General features: G+C 45.5%; 2 protein-coding genes across 3 annotated transcripts in view; both read right to left on the bottom strand.

Moving 5' to 3' along the window:
- msraa (methionine sulfoxide reductase Aa) overlaps positions 1 to 15,748 on the bottom strand; it is a 61,674-nt gene extending 45,926 nt beyond the window's left edge. Inside the window, exon 1 of one of the 2 annotated variants that reach the window (XM_083688394.1) lies at positions 15,203 to 15,748. In XM_083688394.1, coding sequence (XP_083544520.1) covers positions 15,203 to 15,338 — 136 coding nt within the window. In that variant the 5' untranslated portion in view covers positions 15,339 to 15,748. The remainder of the gene's footprint in view (positions 1 to 15,202) is intronic. The other variant, XM_083688393.1, reaches the window with a different exon arrangement.
- Positions 15,749 to 23,675: 7,927 nt separating this feature from the next.
- The window catches only part of ift172 (intraflagellar transport 172), a 37,464-nt gene continuing 33,639 nt past the window's right edge, over positions 23,676 to 27,500 (bottom strand). Inside the window, exons 43-48 of the mRNA XM_083688351.1 lie at positions 26,886 to 26,981; positions 26,342 to 26,401; positions 25,957 to 26,055; positions 25,501 to 25,654; positions 25,169 to 25,260; positions 23,676 to 24,751 (exon numbers count right to left, since the gene is read on the bottom strand). Coding sequence (XP_083544477.1) covers positions 24,662 to 24,751; positions 25,169 to 25,260; positions 25,501 to 25,654; positions 25,957 to 26,055; positions 26,342 to 26,401; positions 26,886 to 26,981 — 591 coding nt within the window. The 3' untranslated portion in view covers positions 23,676 to 24,661. The remainder of the gene's footprint in view (positions 24,752 to 25,168; positions 25,261 to 25,500; positions 25,655 to 25,956; positions 26,056 to 26,341; positions 26,402 to 26,885; positions 26,982 to 27,500) is intronic.

Genomic DNA, 27,500 nt, shown 5'->3' with positions numbered 1-27,500 from the left:
TTGACGATGGGAGGAAACGCAGGAGGCTGACAAGCTGAGCTAACTTCTTCCCTGAGTTTCGGAGCCTGCTGCGGTGGGAGCAGCAACAGCAGTGTGAAAGAGAAAGTCTTCAGAGGTAAACAAGGGAAAACAGTATCAGAGACAGATGGCTTCAAGTACGTTCATTATCTGAGATGCAAAACAAAAAAATAAAGAGATGGAAAGGAGGAAGAGGAGGAGGAGGAAGGAGGAAGGGGGAGGAGGAAAGAGGAAGGGGGCTGGGATGTGTGTGTGTGTGTGCGTATGTGTGTGTGTGTGTGTGTGTGTGTGTGTGTGTGTGTGTGTGTGTGTGTGTCTGCGTGTGCGTGTGTGTGTGTGTGTGTGTCTGCGTGTGCATGCATGTGTGTGTGTGTGTGTGTGAGAGAGAGAGCGCGCGTGTGTGTGTGATGCGCGGCTGTCCGACCTCTGAAATAAAAAGCATCACATTGAGAGGTATTTCGTTTTTTTTTTTTTTCATCTGCCATTGTGCGACGGAGGCACCGGGCTGAGGCCGCGTAGAAACGTCGCCTTCTACAACAAGCACCACGGCAATCAGAGCTGCTTTCTTCTGCCGAATAATAGGCAGTGTATAAGCGAGTGATTTACCTGCAATTAAGGGCCTCTAAAAAAGATAATTGTCTTAAAAGCAGCTAGACAGCTGTATTCTGGGGTATAGCTTCTTTGTTGTGGTGGGGAGCCAGACGAGACGACACATTCCATTATGACTCAGCTCCTCTCCTCTCCTCTCCTCTCCTCTCCTCTCGCCTCATGGAGTCTCTCAGTGTGACTTAGTGAGTGAACTGGAACAGGTAGCAAACATCCAACTTCTCTGAGGTGTACAACTCGGCTCAGAAGGGGGGCATCTCTGTCAATCAAACACTACCCTGGAAAAAAACACCTTCAGAATACTGTGTACTAAGTAGTTAGCGGTGTGTGTGGGTGTGTGCGTGTGTGTGTGTGTGTCTGTGTGCGTGTGCGTGTGCGTGTCTGTGTGTGTGTGTGTGTGTGTGTGTGTGCGTGCGTGTGTGTCTGTGTGTGTGTGTGTGTGTGTGTGTGTGTGTGTGTGAATCCGCCACCCAGGCGTAGCTACTGTATGACACCGACTAAACATGTCCTGTAGTTGTGGTGGTTCTGTGTGGACGCTAGCGGGTCTCCCGTGCCTCGGTACTGACACTGGTGCACAGAGACGCCACTCTAACTGCCCTTCATTCACTATCTCACTGTTTGGATCTCAATTGTAATAATGATTCTCAAGTTCCAGGAATGGCCGTCGCCGCCCCCGCCCCCCCCCCCCCCCCAGGGGAATCAGAGAGGGAGCAGAGAGGGAAGGTACTAGAGAGAGAGAGAGAGAGAGAGAGAGAGAGAGAGAGAGAGAGAGAGAGAGAGAGAGAGAGAGAGAGAGAGAAAGAGAGGAGAGTAGAGAGAGAGAGAGAAGAGGAGAGGGAGCGAAGAGGAAAGAGAGAGAGAGAGAGAGAGAGAAGAGCAGAGAGAAGAGGAAAGAAAGAGAGAGAGAAGAGGAGAGAGAAGAGGAAAGAAAGAGAGAGAGAAGAGGAGAGAGAAGAGGAAAGAAAGAGAGAGAGAGAGCATTATTTCCCAGGGTACTATAGACTCTCTCCGGGGCGAGCCCAACACTTCCATCTCACAGTAATATCATGCAGAATGATCCAGCTGTGCTTTCATCTCCTAATTTCATTACAGCGAGTAGGGGGAGATCAGGGATTGCATTATACTCTCCTGTAATTCAATTCACCGGCAGGCAGCCCCAGCACCACACACCACCATCCACACATTCTTTCCATCTCCAAAGAAACGTCAGATGCGAGAAAAAGAGAAGGGGAGAGGAGAAAAGAGGAGAAATACTTCCCCACTGAGCTTCACATACATCTCTTTAAGAGTCTTCTCTTAAAACGTATCTTTTTTGATTTTTTTTAATGTTCTTTTTTTTTTTTTTACCCATAATTCATCTTGAGCAGCACACTGCTGGTTAGAGAGGCAGAGCCGAGGAGAGTGCGTTGCTCTCCTGGGGAAGAGAAGGGTTTCTTTAAGTGCCTCCTACGCTTTGTTGTAGTATATATTAGTACGACTGGAGAGACATAACACTCCAGGCTAGCGCTATGGAAACATACCGTATCTAGAATATGCTATGTCTGTTATTTTTTAACCTTGTGTAGGACAACCGCGCAAATTTAACCTGTGCTCGTATTTTTTTTTCGGACTTTACGGACGGCAGAATGTTGCCACGGGCGCAATGAAAAATGTATGTCAAGGAGCCGAGCGGGCCACACACGTGCGTGCACACACACGCACTCACGCACACGCGCACGCAGAGGCACACACACATGCACATATACACACCCATGGGCAGGCACACACACACGCACAGGCACACACACACGCGCACAGGCACACACACACGCACGTGCACACACACACACACATATATATACACACACGCACGCACGCATGCACGCACGTGCACACACACACACACACACTGCAAACTGAGGCAGATCTGGGACCTGTGTGACCTGAGTGGTTGTGACAGGCTAGCCAGGCGGAACAGAACAGAACAGAACACGCTAGTTGCTGCTGGAAGGCCACTGTGAGAGGGAGGGAGGGAGGGAGGGAGAGAGGGAGGGAGGGAGAGGGAGAGAGAGAGGCTCAAGAGGGAGAGGGAGAGGGAGGGAGGGAGGGAGGGAGGAATGATAACTGAACACACTACATAGGTAATACACTAGTATACTCCAGTCCTACAGGCAGGGTTCTGAGGCCTGTCACAGTGACGGACACACAGCTCACCTCACCACAGAGCATCACCATGACAGAGTGTGGGTGTGGCCTGACTGAGGGGTATAGTGGCCATGGACAGCAACATAGCTGGGACACAGAGGCCATTCCATCAGACTCCTGTCTACACACACACACACGCACGCACGCACACACACACACACACACACACTGAGTTGTAGCTATTGTAGCTCTCCCTGCTCTCAGTCTGACCCATACAGAGCCTCCTCTCCCGGGGACACACACAGTGCTCATCTGGTCCCTGTCCCAGTTTAGGCCAGGCTACCCTAAAGGCTGGGGTTGGGGCTGGGCCTGTTCCATTGCTTTACCCCTGCTCTAAGGGCACAGTCTGTCCCTCTACAGTGGCTGCCACTGGCTGCCTCCAAGGGCTGGGTCTGGGCCTTGCCTAGCCCAGGCTGCCCTGCCTCCAAGGGACTGAGAGCTAATCGCTGCTTTACAGATGTCCCATCCAGAGCCATCCCAGTCCTGCAGCTCTCTCTCTCTCTCTCTCTCTCTTTCTCTCTCTCTCTCATCGACCAGCTGCCAGGGACAGAGCCTGAATTCTAGCAACGCCTGCAGTGTGTGTGTGTGTGTGTATGTGTGTGTGTGTGTGTGCACGTGCGTATGTGCACGTGCGTGTACGTGAAGGGGATTTGGGACAGGGACAGGAAATATATAAAGTGAAAATAGAATGGTAACAGCGAGACAGAGAGAGAGAGAGAGAGAGAGAGAGAGAGAGATCCGCATTGGATCAAAAGTAATTATTCACAACAGGAGGCTGCAGAGTTAATTCAACCAATCAGAGCGAATGTGGGGGGATGGGGAGAGCACGAGAAAAAGGGGGGAGGGAGAGAGAGAAAGACCGGGGAGAGGGAGAAGAAGGAGATAGAGAAAGAGAGAGAGAAAGACAGAGGAAGAGAGAGAGAGAGACTTGTTTAAAGGAACCACTTCAAAGTTACTCTTCAGCTCCAGCCTCACCTCCTTAGCCGCTTACATGGACACTAACATTCAATAACATTATAATCATATTATAACAATAATAATAACATTAATAACACTGCAATGTTGACTCAGTAGGTCTTATGACACAGGCGCTACTAACAACACCCAGGGCTAACTAGCCTCCTGTACATTCCAGCTAGCATCTCTAAAATGGCCGACCTTCTTTCAGCAGTGCTTTTCTACATCATTTCAATGTTCAGGCATGTGTGTTCACTGCTACTGGAGCAGGCTAGTCTGTCTGCACACTCTGAGCGCTGTGTCGGAGGAACAGTGGCTGTGAGAGGCTTGTAAGCCGGTTGTACACTGGTAAAGTGATTGCATCACAATCAAGGAATACCACGAAAATATCTGGAGACAAACATCTAGCATGCTTGTCTAGAAAGCTCCATAGGTGGCTGTAAATAGAGGTATTTAAGCTAGATTGTTGAGAGTGATAAAATATTTGGATTTGATATTCGAGACACGTGTGCTAGTACGAGTAAACGTGGCTAACGTGACCAGTCGCTAACATAGCTGAAAAACGTTTTTTTGAAAATAAAGCTTCAAACCTGCTCGCTTTTATACAATGTATCCATTTCTGGGATGATGTGGGAAGTGAAATATTGAAGAATATTAAATTATATTATGGTGGGAGTACATTTAGCAGCCAAATATGATCATTTTCATGTCAGTTTTATAGCGGCGAACATTTGTTTGGGTGTCTCCATTGACGTTCCACTTTACGAGCGTGTCATTAAACTGTACTGACATCAGAAGACAGCGGGGGCTGCAAAGAGGATGTGTGTCTGTGTGTGTGTGTGTGTGTGTGTGTGTGTGTACTGTATAGATCTGAATGTGTGTATGAGTGCGCTCGCTTGTGTGTGTGTGTATGTGTGTGTGTGTGTGTGTGTGTGTGTGTGTGTACTGTATAGGTTCTGAATGTGTGTAGAAGTGCACAGCAGTGTTTCATTGTGATAGCGGGGGCTGCTCCTGGCCTTCATCTCTCGTTTATGTGTCAACATCAAACATGGCCTGTTCTGCTCCTTATGGACGTCAATGGGCCCTCACATAAAAGAGGGCCTCGCTTCCCCAGAGGGAGCTACACTGGGAAGGATAACAGAGCAGGACCCAGGACACACACTCACTCACACGCACGCACGCACATGCACACACAAACACGCATACACACACACACACAGACATAGACACATGCACAGAGACCGAGACACACGCGCACACACACACGCGCGCACATGCACACACAAACACGCATACACACACACACACACACACACACACAGACATAGACACATGCACAGAGACCTAGACACACACGCACACACACACACACACACACACACGCCACATAGCCTAAATCCAAGCTTCAATGGCTCCTGTGTCTTTAACCTTAGAATTCCTCTCCCCTGTGGAAGAAAATGGCACATTTAATCAAGAGCAATTATCCATGATGCTCGATTAAAGAACTACTCCAGGAATAATATTTTGTGACTTAGCTCACACTGTGCTGAATAACACTGCAATTATATAATTCTGTGTAATACAACAATATACAGAGTAGAGTTATCGAGGTAGAATTTCAAGGGACATTTAGGTCCGTTACGTATCACAGCATCCACACACATCAACTTCATCTGGTTATTGGCAAAAAACAACAAAATATGATCGCAAACATAATGCAGTCTCACTAGAAGCTCACAAGCACAAAACAGGCACCGATCTGAATACTCAACAGAAACACTCAACTGTTCCCAAACGCACACTACAGCAGCTGATGAGGGTTTGGGTCACGAGCCAACAGCAACACACACACACACACACACACACACACACACACACACACACACACACACACACACCACACAAACCTATGTGCACTGGCAATCCATTATACGATGAAGAGGACTTACGCAACAAGGGTTCTAAAGGATAAATCAGCTAACATCCACCAAGCAACACCCCCAGCAATGCCTCCACTCCCAGCCCTGGACAGAATGTGTGTGTGTGTGTGTGTGTGTGTGTGTGTCTTTTCACATGTTAGCTCACATTCAAACCTCCAGCACTGCCGCCCACTGAAGATAAGAGGTTAGGTGAGTTATGCAAGAGAGAAAGAGAGAGAGAGAGAGACCGACTGACATTGAAAGAGAGAGAGAGAGGGAGAGTGAGAGCAAGATGGATGAGAGAGAGAGATCGACTGACAGAGAAAGAGAGAGATAGAGAGAGAGAGAGAGAGAGAGAGAGAGAGAGAGAGAGAGGGAGAGCGAGAGAGCAAGAGAGATGAGAGAGAGAGAGAGATGAGAGAGAGAGAGAGAGAGAGAGACTGATAGAGAAAGAGAGCGAGTGTGCGTCCATGCTTCAAGGATGAGAGAGCTAAACAATATTGAGGTGAGGGGGCCGGGTCTATGACAAATGAACCAAACGCTCATTAAACAGAAGATCACCCTAATGGCTGTAATTAAACAAATGATCAGAATCAGGAGGTAGCTTTGTTTTGCTTGGTCTTTATGTAACCACATGATCTTTTGTGGGTTGAATTGCCTACCGATAAACCTCTTTTTTCTCTTTAATAGCGCTGTAAAGCACTGTTTGTGTGTGTGTGTGTGTGTGTGTGTGTGTGTGTGTGTGTGTGTATTACCACGTAATTTCCAACTAAATACAGTTTTAGGTATGTAGTCCACCTGCTAACACCTCTAGGACAGTGAGATAAGGTTCTGGAGAGAGGAGAGAGCGCGTTATTGCTGAGATAACATGCAGATTGCAGAAAGCTCCTGGTGCTCAACTGTTTTAATGTCATTCCAGATCACCTCCCCTCTGTTTGACCCTGGTGAAATGGCAGAGGGTAAGACAGTTAATATGGGGATAATATGAGAAATAATAACCATATTTCTAGGTAATCCTTCTCCGTAATGAGATGAGCCAGGTCACATAAATATCTCTCACCACACACATACGCGCGCGCACGCACACGCGCACACACACAGATACAGATATAAATCACTGCGAACGTACGCACGTCGCACACATGAACACATACGCACGCGCACGTGCACACACACACACACACATGCACGCACGCTAATGAATATAGAACACAGAGCCAAGGCCCATGGAATCGTTCCTTCAACTTGTTTTTAAGAGACTTTTAAAGACTTACGAGAATCATAGAATATCATTAGTGCTATTATGACACGATAAATCATATTAACCACCCCCACCTGGTGGGTTTGAGGTTAATGAATGAATCTTTAATTTGTTACATCTAATCTTTCATTTAATTAAAGTTGTGTGCCCAAGGCTAATGTAATGATTCTTGATTCCAACTCAAACGGGGGGGGGGGGGGGGTTTGGTACAGAGCAGGGAGTTAGCCTAGCTATGGTGTCATGTTAATGTATTGCTGTCCTATGGCATTTCACCTTGTATGTAAATACAGAGGGAGTGCAACTGGACCCTGTCCATTATTCACAGATACAGCTGCTCCTACGAGACTATAGCAAGGGGCTTTACACAGCACCGTTACAGCAACCGTGTTGGCCCGTGGATACGTAAACAGGCCAGTGCAGCTCAGTTCTTCTCAGCTCGGTTCGGCTCTCTCATGTGAACGAGGGGCCTACTGAAAAGGTCTCTGTTGTTTTAGACATTAGACAGTTCCCATCCTCCAATGCAGACAGACAAAAATAGTAGTGAAACTGGTCCCAGCGGGACCACGTATGGGACCTGACTAAACCCTGGGAGAGTGTAATTTGTCATGACGAGCAGAACATTTAGAACATCTTCCATGCTAGACCAGGACGCACGTGAACCAGGACTAAGAGGTGGTTTACACTCAGTGGCAGCCAGGTTAGCTGTGTCTGAGAGGGGTACACATGGGTGAACGACAGGTAATCCATTGTCTCATACCCAGCAACCATTTTGAATGAGGGGGCCTGAGAATGTAAACGCAGGTTCTAGTGGTAAAATCCTCCCGCAGGTCTCCCCCCGCCAGAGTTACGCTACCACACACACACGCACACACACACACACGCACACACGCACACACACACACACACACACACACACAAACATGCTGCATTAGCCTGGATCATTACTCAGCCTGAGACAAATGAAGACAGATCTAAGCACAACAGAGGCCAATAAGCCTTTTAAATGAACTTAACATGGCTGTGCATGCGTGATAGCCACCCTGCAATACACCGTGCTTGTTCTCTGTCACTAGAGGCTTGGGATGGGGAGTCGGAGACTGCTGCTGTGTTTGCTAGGGAGATTTCTCTGGATTAAAAGGAATAGGGGGAGAGAGAGAGAAAGGGAGAGAGAGAAGGGGGGGGGAGAGAGGGAGAGAGAGATAGAGGGGGAGAGAGAGAGGGGGGGAGGGAGGGCTCTTTGGATGACAGTGACCTGTGGAGATGAGAGCTTTGTGAATTATTCATGGTCAGAGTCGCATGCATGGGTAGACCAGGGTGAAGCCAAGCTTGGAAGGGTGTGAGAGCTGCACACACACACACACACACACACACACACACACACACACACACACACACACACACACAGCCTACAGCCCAACCGTGACTATCAGACAGAGAGTCACTCACAAAAGCATCAGTCAGTCCTACTATCTAGAGACTAAGGATGAACGCAGTCACACTCTAAGAAGTTTGTTTTCTTTGGCTACATGTTTTTGACACTTGGACAGTAGTTGCGATGCAGAATTCTTGAACCATCTTTAACTTTCTTTAAAAATAGAACAGCTACAGTAAATAGCCAAGAACACAATCAAAAGCCTGTCAGAGGCGAGTGAGAAGCTAGCAGAGTGTGCTAACAGAGTGTAGCAGAGTGTGCTAACAGAGTGTAGCAGAGTGTGCTAACAGAGTGTAGCAGAGTGTGCTAACAGTGTGCTAACAGAGTGTAGCAGAGCGTGCTAGAAGGCTAATAGACCAAGGACCAGTGCTGATGTTTGTAGCTTAGACCCCAAGCGGTGGTTAAAGTGGGGCGATGCTGCTGCTCTATACGGAACCTCCCATGTTCTACTGTTTCAGTTAGAGTACTGGCACAACTTCTAGAATACCCCAGGATGGTAAAACATCAAGCCACTTTTTCATCCCACTTGAAAAGCACTAGACCAAAGCAGAGGCATAGGTAACTTTGTGCCCTAAAAGAGTGTGTGTGTGTGTGTGTGTGTGTGTGTGTGTGTGTGTGTGTGCGTGCGTGTCTGGTTACTTGGGTCCATGAGAGGCGTCCCTGGGGAGCTAAACTGCAGTGTGTTAATGCATTACCAGGCCTGCCTTACTCCTTCCTTCCCTCCCTTCTCCTCTCCCTCTCTCCTCATCCTCCCCTCCCTCCCTCCCTCCCTCCCCATTATCCTCTCAGAGCTGGGGACAGAGGCCTTCACCTCTGAGTGAACTTGCACTTTAGCTAGAAGAGCACTCTAACATCACACAGAGTTCCGCCCTAGAACTTCTAGAACATTACCTCACTCTAGAAGTAGAACTGACATCATCCAGCTTCTGTGACTCAGAACATTCTCTTCTGGGTCTTTTGTTCATGATTCATTCATCATGCATCAGCACAGTGACAGCTGACACAGAACTAAATAGTTGTGGTGAATCATTTGTGTACAAAGTCGCCGTATGCAAACGTCCTGCAACCTGCTTTCTTGCCTACGATAACCTGATGCTAAATATGAGGACAAGTAATGATTAAATCACTGGAAATATTCCAAACACGACAAAATATTATATTTCCCACAACAAACCTAATTACGCGGTGCTCCCACACTACACCTGCTCACTAGTCACTACCACCTGCTATCTGCACGGGCACATCTGGCAGGCTCTAATTTGCCTTGGCAGCGGTTCAATATTAACCTTGAGGGGAACATTTCATACTTTTCTATTAGCCTCTCCCTACGGTTATTAATCAAGTGGCTGCCACCAATCAAAACCCATCATGCACAGCGCTTCCCAAGGACGCTGGGGGGACGGTGTGTGTGTGTGAGTGTGTGTGTGTGTGTGTGTGTGTGTGTGTGTGTCTGTGTGTGTGTGTGTGTGTGTGTGTGTGTGTGGATGTGTGTGTGTGTGTGTGTGTGTGTGTATATGTGTGTGTGTGTGTGTGTGTATATGTGTCTGTGTGTGTGTGTGTGTGTGTGTGTGTGCCTATGCAGATGTGAGTGTGCCTGTGCGGATGTGAGTGTGTGTGTGTGTGTGTGTGCGCGCGTGTGTCTGTGTGTGTGTGTGTGTGTCCTGGGTCCTGCTCTGTTATCCTCTGGAGTAGCGAAGCTCTGTTCTATGTGGTGTCCATAATGAACAGAACAGGCCATTTTTGATGTTGTCACACATACCAGTGGAGGGGAGATATCAGCTGCACGGCAAAGGATGAGCACACAGTCCCGGGGGGATTTGGAGACAGGGAGAGACCACTCACTCCATGTTCCAGCGGTGTGAAAATCGGTGGCGAGGGCGTTTGTTGATCGCTGGGAAAGCGGTGGACGCTGATCCTCGAGGGAGGGATGATCCTTCAGGAGTGTTTCAAGTCGTCCCTGACAACCCGAGCCTCCGCTGTTAAGTGGCTTCCTCTGCTTTTCATCCACCAGACAACCACAACTAGACTTGTGAATCATCCCCAGAGACAGAGAGAATGACACCTATGGTTCCTCTCTCTGGTCTACACCGCTGCTGTCTCTGTGTGTGTGTGTGTGTGTGTTTGTGTGTGTGTGTGTGTGTGTGTGTGTGTGTGTGTGTACAGTATAGGGAGTTAAACCACAGAAGGTCTTTATCTGTAGAATACAGACAGAACATGGAACTTACCTTATACATCATGGTCCTATCGTGAAGCTGAGAATTCAAGGTCTTGGAAAGAAACCTCTGAACATACAGTAGTACGTCGCGAAAAAACACACTCAGGCCTTCATAACTTTTCAACTATGAGTAGGCAGCTGACGGCAGCACGTTCTGTACACACTGCCTCGCGTAGAATCCATCGGCCCCAACTCTTCTCAAGTCCACAAGCTGGAAAAACTGTCCGCCTTTTAGCGGAAAGCTTGAATGTTCAACGACAACCAAGACACAATGGGATTGTAAAGCTTGGTGTGAAAACCACTTGGCCTGGGGAACCAGTTGCGGTTGTTGTTGTTGTTGTTGTTTTTCGCTGTGTGGAAGCCGTCCTCGCTGGCAGAACGGCTTTGTAAGGACAGAGGCAGTTGGTTGGAGTTGGAGGGGTCATCAAACTTCTCTCCGAGGCTCAAGCGGTCAGTGTTCTGCTTTCCGGAACCCGGCGCCGTGGAGCGGACAGCGATTTCTACTGTGGTGAAACTTTTGAAGGCAAAATCCGCTTCCGAACGATGCGACGAAGGCACCAGACGTCCAGTTCGTGAAAAGACACAAACTTTTTCCTTGACGTCCATTTGGCCACAGACATCTTCTTGGCAGTCCTGGATGGAGAAAAATCCACGTCCACTTTGGAGGCTCCCTTTTGTGTTTTGGAAAAGACACAGACAGGACCGGATGCGGGCGGCTTCGTTCGCCTTTAAATTACAAAGAAAGATAGTCTTCAAATAACATGGTGGTCATCTGTTGGCTCAAATAACTTCAGTCAAGAAAGGAAGCATTGTGTGGTTTCTGCTTGAATTAGAAAACCGCTTATTTTGTGGCTATGCTTCGCCCTCGCCGTCCTCAAACTAGTTTTCCTGTCTTTCTTGTTTTCTTGTTTGGTTTTTGTTTTTCAGCGTTGAAGCAGAGCTCTCTCTCTCGCCTACACCCGGGGTATTTTTTGATTTCCTTCAGCGCAAAGCTGAGCAAACAGACAAAGGGAGCAGCGATAGAACCCTGCCAAGTCTCGCCTGCATCGCTTTTTTCTTTTCCTCTCCTCTCTCTCTCTCCCTCTCTCTGCTCTCTCTCTCTCTCTCTCTCTCTCTCTTGGCGTGGCAACCTTCCCGAGAAGGCTTGGCGGAGCTCCAGCCTGTCTGCTTGTCTGTCTGAGATCCCTCCAAGCCCCCCACCCCTTCCACCCCCACCACCACTCCCACCACCCCCGCCGCCCCCCCCCCCCTTACCCCCTTGAAAATATAAAACGCTCAAAATGGGCAAATTGATCAAAACGAATCTCAGATTAATTTCTCAGCAACGCCACTTCACCTCCTTCATCTCCAAGATCGCTGCCCCCCCCCCCCACTCCCCGCCCCCTGCCACTGTCCCCCCACCTCAATGGCAGGGAGTCTATTCACTGTGTGCCAAGGAACAGCACCTCCTGTCAGTCTAATCGGCAGTGTGTGTGGGGGGGGGGGGGGGGGGGGGAGGGGGCACCACTGTGCCCACATCGTTGGTGCCAACTCACCACTGCCTCCAACTTCCCAGTTCCGTAAGTTCCCACCCTCCAGTACAGTCCCACACGCCACACACACATGCACACACACACGCACACACACACACGCACGTACATGGACACACACACACACATTCGCGCGCACACACACACACACATTTACATTTACATTCATGGCATTTAGCAGACGCCTTTATCTAAAGCGACTTACAACAATACATTTGTTTAAGTAAGTGAATCATCTATCCAGCAGTCATCATAAGATAAAGTAATCAATGCTCACACCAGGGGCCATTGGCAGTCGTAATGCCAGAAGCCTTTTTATTTATTTATTTTGTATTTATTTACACACGCACACGCACACACGTCCCCCTACACACACACCAATATCCCGTGCAACCTATCCTGGTAGGATTCAGAGGCTGGAAGATGCGGTAGCCATCCTATCGGGAATAACTTCATGCAGTAGGCGAGGCAGCTGATTGACTGTCCATTTCTCTCAAAGGCATTTTGCTGCTTTATTCATTGATTTCCCCGAAGGTTCAGGATGTCGACTCAAACGGACGTCAAGCCATGTAGCAAGTAGACTATAATACAATTCAGACTGTTTACATATATTAAAATCCTTACTTGTGAGCTCTTACACTAAATTACTGGAGGTGTTTTTAAATTAAAGAAGAAGAAGAAGAAGAAGAAGAAGAAGAAGAAGAAGTCATTTCTGTGTTTACTTATATCGCAACTGTACATCCTTCCTGATTACAAACGAAAACGGTTGATTATCACACACACCGTCTCACACGCCACAGGAGGCAGAGTCAAAGCCACTATGACAAACCCTGTAGTTTCATTCCATGTAATTTGAGGTATTGATGAGCGCATTATCTGAAAAGAGCGTTTACGCACATTCAAAGTTGTCAACAGGAGCTGGATATTATCGCAATATCTATCACCGAGTCATTTCACTTGTGTAATCATCAAACTGCTCAACTCCATCGCTAGTATGACACATCTCGATATGTGCATTACCCGAGGTAGGTACACATTCTATCACTGATACCGTTGGTGCTATACTATCTTATCCAGACCATCACAACCCTGCAGTGCTCTCTCCTCCCTGCCTTTGGCCATCCCTCTCTCCCTCTCTCCCTCTCTCCCCCCTCCCCCCCCCCACCCCCCGGCTCTTGTCATCGGTGACCTTCAGCTATAGCAGCATCAGGACGTCTTGAGAGCGAGCCACATGAACGCATGATGTCTGTGTTGCCGTGCCGACGTGCCATGCGTCTCCTGGCAACCTGCCAGCCCCAATGGTGCAGTGCTGTTGCCAAGGGGAAAGCCTGGGGATGGGGGAGGCCAGGGGTGTGTGTGTGTGTGTGTATATCCCTGTGTGTGTGTGTGTGTGCGCGCGTGAGCGTGCGTGTGTGTGTGTGTGTGTGTGTGTGTGTGTGTGTGAGGCTACTGCAGTCCTGCAGGCCAGGGTGGGTCCCTGCGCTGCTGCGGTGCTGGGGCACAGCCACCCTTCATGCCGTTGCACACAGTGCCCATGTGAGCAGCATCTCAAACAGCCCTGCAGCTGCTGCCAGCCAGTCAGGCCTTTCTCACACACACACACACACACACACACACACACACACACACACACACGCACACACACAGACACAGACACACACGCACAGCGGAACATACACACACGCACAGCGGAACATACACACACACACACACACACACAAACATATAGAGGAATACACACAAACGCACACACACACACACACACACACAGAGCAACACATTCACACACTTCTCACAAAGACTCTGCTGGATAGCCCCGTAACCGTGGGAGACTGGGGTTTATTATTTCCCTATTGAAACTCACTTCTGTCTAACATGTGATGGGTTAACTAGCAGAGTGTCAGTCAGCCACTTTCCTTAGACTATTGTTATGTGTTAACTAGTGTAGGGTTTCTTCTGAACCAGAGACACATCATAGTTATTATTTCTCTTACCATGGTGACAGCCAGGAGACGAGCAACACAAGGTACAGCAAACCGCACAATATCTATTTTTCTCTCTTCTGCTTTTTCTCGCAATCAATATTTTGATGTCATGTGGCTTTGGTGCTCATACAGCGAGGTTGATGGAGCTCCAAGTGTTCTCTCTCTCTCTCTCTCTCTCTCTCTCTGTCTCCACAGCTTTCTTTCTCTCTTCATCTCTCTCTCTCTCTCTGCATTTGCTACATTTTCTCATTCTCTTCCTAGCATATGTCCTCCTGCCTCACGGTTCCCTCCACGCTACATTTCCATTTTTATGTACCGTTACTCGACTTGTGTCAGCTGTTTTCACCCCAACTGAACGTTTTTCATTTTACTGCTCCCCCCCTCCCCCCAATTCTCCTTCTCTTAGACTGAGATGGAACCAGATGAATCTTTAATGCAAATGGAGGTACCGTTTTTTTCTTACAAACGCCTTAAAACATTTGATGATTTGCACCAACTGACTTTTTAACCAGCACAAAAGCTTAAAGTGAAGTGAGTGAGTGTGTGTGTGTGTGTGTGTGTGTGTGTGTGTGTGTGTGTGTGTAAGAGAGAGAGAGAGAGAGAGAGAGAGAGAGAGAGTATTCTGCTATGAATAGGAGTTAGGAGTATAAGAGTTATTTCTAAGTTGACCAACTCCGCCACTGTTTTGATGAGCAACTGGTTGTGGAATCCTTTATTCATTTATTGCATGCCATCATAGTGGCGATGATAAACACACGCGTGCGCAATGGTCTCCTAGATCTACTGTACTACGCTCCGCCTACTCCATTTCCCTCTTAGGCTGTCGCTTTCAGCCTTCACTCCTAAAGTACAGAGTTTTTAAACAAAGCTTTGTCCTACAGGCCGAAGTTATCATCTAGCTCGCAAGGCTAGCGCTAATTCTCAATGCGATTACAATCATTTAGCATCGCATTAATCTGTGCTTTCTGTTTGTCGATCGTAATAACTGGTCGTGCTTAATAACACAAGCGCTAGGTGAAGCTTGTTTGTAGCAGCAGGCTAACGTTAGCCTAGGACGCGTGCAACGCAGAGAGAAGCAGTGAAAGCCATTGCCTACCTGATACTTTTAGACTCTCACTTCTTCCGGGAAGAGCGGTCTCTGGAGTCGGCATTTGAGTTTTGGAAGACATATCTCCCATTCGACTGTGGGTAAAATGACGCCAAATTAAACGCAGTCGAGTTGTTGCAACCATTGAGCTCTGGGTAGCAACCCAACACTTCTTCCTGGTGCTGATATGGATCCTGTTTAGCAGCTTGCTCCGTATCACCCGATCTTGTGTAACTACGCTTGTTATACAATTCTTGGTTGAGTGTATTACCAAACCTGCTCAAAGGATTGCGTTTTGTCTATCTTACATATGTAGGCTATAATGCATTTTAATTGTATAGATGTATTGTGTAGCATGTCTATTCTATTATAGATTATAGGCCTAATAAATCGTATGCCAAAGTTTGTATCAATGAAGTGTTGAAGTGAACTAAATGATCAGTAAATAAAATGTAATAAATAATGTAACCCACACAATTATTTGAAATTACAATTGGAATGTGACATTGTAACATTTGTCTGTTCAGAAAATAAGTCTAATTGTCTAATAAAATGTTGCCTATCAACTTGGATCCCATAACAGTAATGGTCCACAAAAGCACGTTGGTCATTCTTCTGAAATTGCTCTTGATAATAATAGTAAGCCTATTTACACATGGAATGTAATTACTAATGCACTACTTACATTAAATAACGTGTGAAATAATTGGAAAACGTTATTGTATCTGTTTATTTCTTTCCTTCTTTGGTAAGAAAAATAAGTCTGTCAAAGTTCTTAACAAAGTTACTAAAATGCATATTAGAGAGGGTTACAAGTGAGCAGGTTTGAATTAAAAGGGATTTGCCCCCTCAAGTGTGGAGAAACTCGAATGTGGCATTCAGTTCAAGGTCCTTGCACACACACAGCGCTCTTCGAGGGGCTTTGGGTGCCATGCCTGAGTAGTTAACCAACAATACCATTTAAAGAGATTCATGTATAAACTAGTTTTCAACAGATAAATATGCAATAATCTCTAGGCCTTGCAGTCAAAGCAGACAATTGCGAACTAGGTTGGATAAGGCAAACGTATTGCATTTACATTCTAACATTATTGTGTCTTGCCTTTTTAGAAGAATACATGCATCCTTTTTCAAATGTTCTGAATGCATGCGCAATACACTACACCTATGCCAATGTTTCCATCTGTCATCTTATAGCCAGAAAACTGCACACGTTTCTGATCAACACAGCACAATAGATCGGACAATATTTTGAAAAATACAACGGGTGCATGTGTAAGCTAACACTGCAATACATATGCCTAGGTACAAATCAGGGCCACATTAAGATATAGCAGATAACAGGAGAGCAGAGAGAGAATAGGCAGTGAGAACACGACGGCAGGCTGACAGATCAGCTGATAAATGACTTTATTTTAAAAGCAGCTCATTATAAACTGAATAATATGATACTGTACCTTCATTTGACGGCAAATGAAATACACTGAACGTTGCAATGTTAGATGCCTAGGCCTGTGGCCTACATGACAAAGCACAAAGTAGACGATGCAGTAATTTCAATTGTAGATAATAGCCCTGCGTCCCCGTCGATACGATAATCCCCCACCAAAGAACGGTGCTTCAATGCAGGTCAAGTCCTACAGGCCATATGAAAACAAAAGAAAAATGTTTATGGGAATTGCAGTTGGCCAATTGCGCACCATATGCTTGCATAGCCAATTTTAGAAAAATATTTTCTGGAGTCTGACGTTTCAGTCGATGACATTGAAGGTCTGTGTTTTACAGCCTGTAAATCAGGAAACGTTGTATTAATATAGACCCTGTGTATATGTTGACGGTATCATGGTAGACTTATCCATCAGTTTGACAATAAAGCGTGAAAATGCAAACAATCACAGTTAGGTTTGAACCCCGATCGGCCTGTAGAGTTTGCATTTATTTTCAACTGCGCGTTGCTTGCTGGATTGGATGCCCTCTTCACCGCATGATAGGCCTCTAAATCAGATAGGCTTTATCCATTACTCAGTAATATAGGTCAGCATAAAAGGGTGGATTGCAAAGCTTGGTTAGACAAGCCATCTGGAGTGCAGTGCGCGTCGAATCTGTTCACGGGAGGCACGCGTCCGGCAGACGACACTTTGCGTTACTGCGGCACGAGAGAAGCGGGGTGGGGGGTAAAAGGGACCTATGTTGACCTCGAATGCACGCAGACGCGCTCGCACAATAGAACGGGTCTGGGGTGAAATATTGAGCAGCAATACAACATCGCCTTTGTTCCGCAATAGGTTGCACCTCTTACGCAAGGCATTGTGACAGTTGTGTGTTTTACGAAAAATATACGATATACGGGGGGTGGGTGGGGGGGGGTTCACAAATATTAATCTAGGCCTAGCCTACTCTGCAGCAAGCCTAACTCAGTCATAACAAAGGTACTAATGATCTTAGCAGGCTTATGACACAAATAAAGACGTTAGTTTCGTCATCAGGGACTGTGCTGATTCGAATGAATAAGGAGAGAATCCTAATAAATATATACACGCGCCTCTTGTGGGACAGGGGTGGGGGTGGGGATGGGGTGGGGGGCGCACAGATGACAGTCCATATGGAGGTGTCCTGTTTTGGGGGAGGGCACATTTGGATTCCCAATACTTCATGAAGATTTCTCGCCATGTTAGCAAAATATTTATTTAACGTATGATTGCCCGAGTATGAAAATACAGCCGTGTACATGGACACAGCTCTTGAGAGTCATAAATTATTCATTAGGCGCGTATGCAGCCAAACGTGCAGTTTAATAATTGTGCAGCATTCCACAAGAGCTTGAATATATTGGAGAGGGTTTCTGTCTCAATTTTCAGATTGTATTAACGGTCTATAGCCTTAAAACTATATAATTTCCCACCACAATACCTGGTTTAAGCCTATACTCTTATGAATATAAATAGTCTACACTTGTTAGCTATTCATAATAGGCCTACAAAAGCATGATAATCAAACAATTGCATTCCTTTTTTTACATTTTGTTTCGACAAGACAAATGTGTGTTTCATCTGTGCTAAATGTTAAAGTAACATCAGTGCAGTGTTTCTGTCTATATGGCAGGAATATGATTATGCCTATTGTTTCTTTGCATCGTATGGCAAGGCGTATAATCTCGCTAATGTCATTTACAAGAGTGAGGGGAAAAGAGAGTTGGACCGTCCCATCTCGCAACCCCTCCGATTTGTTTAGTAAACCGCTACCTCTTCCCCCTCTTAATTCTCAGAAGAGAAGAGAGAGAAGTGGATGAACAGCACGAGGAAGGACAGGCAGGACATAGGCGCGCTTTAAGCTGTGATAAACCGGGCTGCTCTCCTCCTCTCTCTCTCAGACCGCTTTTTGCATCACACCCTTTTACATGACAGTCTCGCTCTCCGCTCTGCCTGCACCAAATCTCTCTCTCTCTCTCCCTCTCCCTCTCCCTCTCCCTCTCTCTCTCCTCTCTCTCTCTTCTCATTGCCGCTTTAGATGTATCCTTTTGTCGTTTGGGTCTTCTAGAGCACTATCAGTGGAATATATGGGTGTTTTCGCCGCGGCACCAATTTCCACCTATTTGCAGAGTGCAGAAAATAGGACAGAATTGATGTCAGTGGAAGGACGGTTTTTTTTTTTATTCAGCAGCATCACCACTCGGAGGAGAGCAGCCTGGGTACCACTTGTCTTCCGGATGTATCCTGCACGGACTGTTTCGATGTTGTTTCGGGGGAAATAGGTTGATTGCGCAAGGCGTATGTGTAAGTTGTTGAATTCTGAATTCCATGCTGAAAGTATATCGATATTTTTGCCTTCAAAAGATAGCCTAATATAGTGATGTTTTACACAATATGTAACAAGCTTTGATTTTAAAGGGGGATGCCACATATTTCTAATTAAGCATAGAGCTCTTTTCTAACTGTTTGTAAATAAAGTAGCCAGACATGACTAAATATTGGATTGTTACAAATATATATCGTTTACCTTTTACACCTCTGTTCGTTATGTGAGAATTTATTCCTGATTCTCAACCAATAAAATATGTTCATTCCCAATCTCAATATAATCTAAGTGGCATAAGGCAAGCTTGGCCAAATTGTATCTCCCTCTCTTTTCCCCCCAATACTGAGCTAACCCCCTCATGATGCTGCAGGTGCATTCAGAGCCTCCACCTCCTCCCCACATACACCACCCGACCCCCACAAAAGGCGGGGATGACTCCCAATTCAGCCCAACAGATTTTTTTTCTCTCTTTCTTACCTCTGCTGCATTTTGCATGAGCTATCTAGGTCATTAGCATTTTAGCGTATGCAAGACTTGACAAAGCTGATGAGAAGCCAGATGGGCCCCTCTTCTATTTTTTTTGTATCATGGGAGTTGAGCAAAAGGACCGACTGCAGCAAGCCAGCCCAGCGAAGCCTTGTCTTTTCACTGCTAGTTTATCACTCGGGCCTGTCGTTGCACCACGAACCTACGGAACGGGTTATCCTAACGTCAGAGGGAAATAATACGTCTTTGCGCGCGGAAGTTACCAGGATAGGTAATGTAGCATACTGTAATATGAAATGACGCTTCAATTCCTGTTCGTTTTATTTTTTTTATTTTACTGTCTTAAGCGTTTATAGTCTTAAGCTTTTTTGTCAGGTCAATCAGGATCTCCATCCCCGCAACAGTGACAATAATGCCAATCAATGCATGCGCATTATAGGCTACTGAAATTGATAGTGATGCTTCGCCAACTGGGGCAACACGTCGTAGTCGTTCATTTTGGTGCAAGATCGCAGCTTTCAAGGAGGTTGCCCTCTTCACACGCACTGCAGCTGCCGTTGTACAGTAGCCCAGTGAAACTGACTGAGACAAAAGATCGAGGCCTGTTTCTCCTCGTGTTCACAGCGGACCTTGATTTAAATGTCCATACAATTAAGGCACGCGGTGAATGCCAAGAGAGAAGGTAAATATCATCGAGATAGTGGACGCGTTGAGAGCATTTGATGTTTGTCATTATTGCGCATTCACAGGTCGGCAGAGTAGCCGCTGTTTTACTAAAGGTGAAAGGTCTTTCTTTGAAGGTTGTTTCCTGTGCGTTGTGTTAGCCATGAAATGTTGAAGCTGAAGCGTCATTCTGTTCTCTCCTACGATATTAACAGTTTTAGGTCGCGATGAAGGTTGACTCATCCATGTAGAAGTTAATCCGCCGCGTCTTTGCGGATAAGGGAGTAGGTCAATGTACGGTTTCTTTTGGGACAATATACGGTTTCAAGTGGGAAATGTAGCCTATACAACAGCTATATAGAGGACATGACTATGATGAACAGACAATTTCACATAACGCGTTGGACAGTGTTGAATTATCTTGTGTGATGATATAATGTAAAGTGTGAAGGCCTGTGAGAACGATTGCTGGTTTATCTGAAAAGAAACAACATGCAGCGATGCGCACGGATGCGACGACCTATTTTTTCTTCATATTTTTTTTTTTTTACAAGGTTACATATATAATAGTGATGATGTATATGTAATGTAGCTATGTGGTGAACTGGAGATGGGTAAAGCCAAATTCACATAGGAAATCAGAACCTCGGTAACTTAATTCCTGTGGATGAGTAGTGCGGCCTAGCGATGCATGTCAAATGACTCCTGCAAAGAAATACTGTCTGAGTATTGCTAGGCTGTGTGACAGGCCTGGCGAGCAGAAATTATTTGTGAAGTAATGTGATAGGATGGATTTTTTCAGCCGAGCGAAAACGCTATAATGCGTCTTATTCAATTCTCTCCCATTTACAGCAGAGATGGATTTACAAAAGGCTTGTGGATTATGTTTTGTATGATACAATTGTTATGTTCTGCTATCCCGATTCTTGTTGTAACCAATATTGGCAATAAAATATCACATTGCACAAAATATAATGTAAATAATTTCATTTGTTAAACCACATTCATGATGGGCCAGGTTAATCCAAATTAGACTACGCATCGTTTTTGCGTTTTGTGTTAGGCTAATGTAAAGATGATGCACTAATGTGACAATATGAATTGTTTGTGAAATTGAAATGATGATTGGTAAGGACATGATCTCTGATCAAAATAATAATGAAAACAATTCTCTGATATTTCAACTTAGAATTTCTAACCTAATTTTGTGGTTATTGGGAAGTAACTTTGCTGACATGTGTTTCGTGAAGAAGAAGTGTATTAGGCTATCACATTAGGAAATAGTGCCTTTATCGGCGTAAACACAAACGTCGTTCGTTTCTCAGGTTCTGATTTCATGAGCTGAATACACTAACATGCTACACACTGCAACAGAATCGAACGAATGAGCCTAAAGTATAGGCTACTAGTCTACTTAGCCGTTGTAATGCTGTTACTAGCCTATACACAGTTAGGCCTAAAACACTACTCAACTGAAGCATATTCTCGCTGGCCAAAAATAAGACAGAGCTTTGATGGACTATGGTGCTTTTTGAAATGGACTCAAACGGGAAAAAATCAGTTAAATACTGATAGGCCGACGATTATATAATGCAGTCATATGACTAGAGCTATGACAGCAATTAGCTATAGTTTAAAATATATATATATATATATATGTTCGTTAAATAATAGGCTAAACTCTGTTAGTCGACAACATTTTAAAAATGTATTTATTTGGTTAAATATGATCATGCTAGGATAGGTGGAAAACCATTAGTCGACCTATATTAATGAAATATGTAGAGGCGCATCAGGCAAATTAAGGCAGAATATTGCAGTGTTTTTGGAGACGTTGGCATAGGCCATCCATATAAGCTCTTTTGACATTCGTATTTATGTAACCTGTCAGGCCCGTAGGCTACTCAAGTCCTTGTCAGACCATAATTGTCATTTCTGTTTTTCTATACATTTGAGGCATTTATTTTAAATTATGGTGCCAATATACTTGTAGAATTTCCATATCACATGGACGTTATTTACAGCAGAGGGGTGGTTTTACAGTAGGCTATATCCATCGTTATTTACAGCAGAGGGGTGGTTTTACAGTAGGCTATATCCATCCAAGAATCATGGCCATAAATAAATGAGGCCTATCTAATTAGAAATGGCATCGTTAGAAAAGTCGTCTGACTGTGCAGTTTAACACAATGAGCGAAAACATATTTTTTTAAATGATTTAAATGGAGGGAAATGAACAGCTCATGTAAGCCTAAAATGATATTGCATATGCGTCCGTTTTATACAACACCTATATAGGCTACTGAAGCTCCGTGGACCAATTGGTTTTGAGGGCAAAATATAATCCTTATTCCATGGCTAGCCTACTATAGGCCTGCTGACACAGGCTCAATCCTATAATATGCAGTGTACCACCACGTTGCTGCAATATTCTGGCAGTATACTATGGCCATCCTTTGATTTCTTAAATTCTAAAATCATAGGGCATATGACTCATCTGCCATTCCATTATTGATAGGCTACTCTTAACTGGGATTGAACAATTTACACGTTTTTTGTCCTGTAGCCTAGATTTTGGACGAATGCACAAGACACCTTTCTATTGGAGAAAGCGACGAGGGGAAAACATGTCTAAGGCTGATTATGCTTAAAACATTGTGCTGCGCTCGACATTTATTTACACTCTGTTAATACTGTATTCATTTCAGAGAAGCGAGATCAAGCTGTAGCCGAGAGGTCGATTGAGCGAACACAAAGCGCAAAAGGACTCACAAAGCATTTTTAATTGGCTAATCTGATGATGACTGTTTATTCCTTTTTAATTCAGTGCTGTTCTGTAAGGTGGTCCGTGTGGAAAACTACATCACCCACACTGAACAGTGAACATGCTGCCCTAGGAACTAGGAAACTAGGGTACTTATCTTCTTCTGCAATTTGCGGAGAGAAACGACAACCTTGATGACAGTGAAATTGACGGCGGAACTATGGTATCAATATAGCCTATGCACCGGGACAACGTCGTATGGTTTCACTGAGTGACTTTCAGGGGTATATTTTCGATGAGAGAGATTCATTCTACAGCCTTGTGCATCGTCCATCGCTCCAGTGATGCTGACCTTAGGCCCACATCTGTTAATTCTCCCCTCCTCGAAGAAAACAATCATGTCAAAATCACATATTGACAGTAGAGTAAGACTTTATCTTATGCTACCCTAAAGCAATTTTTAAGAGGGATGTCAGGAAGGACCTATGGATCAATATGAATTTGGGTGGCCCTTTTTGTGATGACCCAACGCGCTATTTAGTGGTTGATACTTTTGGCCACAAGGGGGCCCCATTCTTGCGCTGCACCTGTGGGTAAGGTAAGGTCACTACTCAAAGGACGTGATGATTCATAAAATCATAATAGGCTATAGATGATGGACGGCCAATTTATGAAAACGATATATTTACGGATTATTCTACCCACAAGCTGAAACCCAAGTATGATTATTTGAGCAAATCATAATGCAATTGTGATGGAACTAAAAGGCAGTAACATGATTAAACAAAATGTTTTTTTATTTAGTATAACTATATGCAACATATGAAATACATTCACACAATAAACCAACAATAAATGAAGCCAATACAGGATGTCAAAGTGCATTATGTAAATATGTATATCAACTTGTTCAGTAACTGCTGCTTTTGGAACACAAAAATAAACATTTATTACAGTTTACAGCACTTCTGATTATGAAGATATGATTATTATCACTGAAGCGCAAAGGCATCTCTGAAGTCTGCATCACAATCAGAACACACATTTTGGTTGAAGGCTACACAATCCCCCTGAGAGCTGCAGCATCAGGGACATAGGAACATGGGAATGAACACACGCACGCACACGCGCGCACGCACACACACACACACACACACACACACACACACACACACAGAAGGGAAGGGATATAGAGAGAGAGAGACAGAGAGAGAGAGAGAGAGAGGGAGAAAGAGAGGATGTTACAGAGAGAAACAGAGAAGCGTAGAGAGGGAAAGAGAGGAGAGAGATGAGAGGAATAAGCAGCTTCACGGTTCAGTCATCTTCACGGTGACACAGAATCCTGAGACCAACACACCGCTGACTGACCAATAGAAAGCCTCTCAGGACTAGGCTGATGTCATCACTGTAAACACGGAGCTCCGACGCATCACATCCTCTCATATCAGTCTGCTGGAATGGAATGATGTGGACTGTCAAACACTCAAAACTCACCAGACATGGAGGGGAGGAGAGGGGAGGGGAGGAGAGGAGAGGAGAGGAGAGGGGAGGGGAGGAGAGGGGAGGGGGGGAGGAGAGGAGAGGAGAGGAGAGGAGGTTGGATTAAATATTTCAAAGCCGAGGGCTGTGGTTCAGAGCAGAGCAAAGCAGCAGAGCAAAGCAGCAGAGCAGCATAGTGCGGTGTGGTAAGTCCGTGTCTGTGTGTATGTGTGTGTGAGACTGCTGAAGCGTTGGCTGTGCCAAGGCTTGTCGGGGTCCTCTCAATGGAAGGAGAAGCCGGAGGCAGGGAGCCCCCCACACCACTGACTCACAAACTTCAGAACGTCCTGGCACTCCGGGCTGTGAGTGGTCTAAAAGAGACAGAGAAAATGTCAGATTGAGGGAACCACAAGCAAGAGAAAGTGTGTGTGTGTGTGTGTGTGTGTGTGTGTGTGTGTGTGTGTGTGTGTGTGTGTGCATGTGTAAAAACCTGTACTTTTAATCTCTGTTTTTGAAATCAATTTAATCACACCCCTATCATACAAATCAGACATACGATGATGAAACGGACTGAAATTAAGTGGACCTTCCTAACTTTGGCCCCCAAAAGACTCCACTTAACATATTTTATGTTATTCAAATCTATGTTTGAGCCTGTGATCAAAAGTGTGAAATAATCAATTATAAATCAAACAGTGTTTCCTGCTGTTGAGGTAGTAGTGAAGGAGGAAGGTAGTAACAAGCCCACTGTGGTCTCTCTCCAGGGATAACATAACACACTCCTCTACCTTGGTGGCCATTAGGAATTTATTCCAGTCATCCTTGTTGGCAGCCTTCCCTGGTCCTTTGAACTCAATCTTATTGCGGAGGACGGGGTAGCCTGCATCAAATGGAAAGAGAGGTTACATAAGCATTCCATTCATACAGGAGGAGGCCAGTGAGTGATGTTATTAACAGAGATCCTGTCAGGTCCCCTAGAGCACAACACTCCTCCTATATTGACACTGTACACCCAAGAACATTCCCACCCCTGTTGTAGATGGTACAGTCCAACACCCTGGGGTGATGACACAGAGGTGGGAGAGTCTAAGGTTCTCTGTATGGGGGTGTTCTGTCCTACCTGTGATGACGCAGGGCAGGGAGCGGATGCCCGTGTTGGCGGCCAATAGGGAGGCCTCGTAGGTGTCCCTCTCGTCTCTCGGTAACTCCTGATCCACGCGCTGGTCCATGGAGACAGTCAGAACCCAGTCACGGATCTCCTCCCGCTGGCCGTCCTGGGAACACACACACACACACACACACACACACACACACACACACACACACACACACACACACACACACACAAAGAGGAGGACCACCGGTACCATGAGACTAAGTATAAATACACAACCACTAATGACAGAGTACAGCGATATTACACATAATTGTAGTATAATAGCTATTATATAACAAACCACAGGGAAGCTATACATCTATTCTCAGAGCAAGATCATAGCACAGTTGAAACATCACAAAATATATGATATTATGAACATTATGACACCGTAAAACCAATATAGATGAAGTGACTCACAGTGACGTGTAGCTTGGTGGGGACGGGGACCTCGAAGGGGATGTCAGTGTCCTGGAAGTCAGAGTGATCCAGAGTGTCCAGGTTCCCTTCATCTATGCCCTGGAGGACATCACAACACACACACACACAGTTACACACACAGACACACACACACACACACACACACACACACACACACACACACACACACACACACACACACACACACACACATACACACACAGACAGACACAGACACACACACACACACACACACACACACACACACACACACACACACACACACACACACACACACACACACACACACACACACACACACACAGACACACTCACATTCAATACGTTGTTATGATTGATACATTTGTATTGGCGTATGACTTACATCAGACAGATCCAGGAAGCGGTTGAGAAAGATGAAGGCCATGTTCTCCCAGCCCACGGCCTGTAGAGAAACACACACACACACACACACACACACACACACACACACACCAAAAAAAGAACAAAAAACATTATTAATTATTAAAGAGTTCCTCTATAAGTGGCTTTGACTAGCTGTCTATTTTCTAGAATCATCCATTTACATTTTTCAATGAAGTGCAAGCTCAGGTGCCTGGGTGGAATTTTGTAGTGCTGTTTGCCATAACAATAATTCATATCACCTCTTCCCTTCCCTACCTGGAGCCACTGTAACACTCAGGAGACATCTGAATATTTCCTAAGGGGCCCACACATACACACGCTCATGCTCACACTCACACACTCACACACTCACACACTCACACACTCACACTTCATATGATTGGCTGGACTTTTCTTTTGGGACTACTTCACTTGGTACTGTACCAGGCAAACTAAAATCAAGCTCAGCTAAAGTATTCGAAAGTATTGGACCCAGTTCTGGTGCCACCCGACCCATCACTCACCCTGGCGGCCATGCCCGCCTCATAGAAGGCCTTGTCGGCTGGGATGACCTCCGTGTGGCGCAGCAGAGAGATGGACAGCTTGGCGGCTACGCTGACCTGAGGCCGCAGGGCAGGGAACTCCATTTAGACTTGATGAATCATCATGACACAGCTTTAAACCTCTAATGTACATCCCTACATTAGGCTAGCAGACTGGGTGGAACCTCCAGGAAGGAGGGAAGGAAGGGGGGAAGGAAGGGGGGAAGGAAGGGGGGACGGATGAAGGACAGGAAGGAGGGAAAGAGCCAGGAAGGTAGGGAGGTAGGTGGGAAGTCTGTCTGTATGTATGTATGTATGTATGTCTGACTGTATGTATGTATGTCTGACTGTATGTATGTATGAATGACTGTATGTATGTATGAATGACTGTATGTATGTGTGTATGTATGTATGTATGACTGTATGTATGTATGACTGTATGTATGTATGACTGTATGTATGTGTGTATGACTGTATGTATGTATGACTGTATGTATGTGTGTATGTATGTATGACTGTATGTATGTATGACTGTATGTATATATGTATGACTGTATGTATGTGTGTATGACTGTATGTATGTATGACTGTATGTAT

This window comes from Argentina silus, assembly GCF_951799395.1.
Source record: "Argentina silus genome assembly, chromosome: 17".
Classification (NCBI taxonomy): domain Eukaryota; kingdom Metazoa; phylum Chordata; class Actinopteri; order Argentiniformes; family Argentinidae; genus Argentina; species Argentina silus.
The sequence above is the reverse complement of the archived record's forward strand: the minus strand, read 5'-3'. Positions and strand labels throughout refer to the sequence as shown.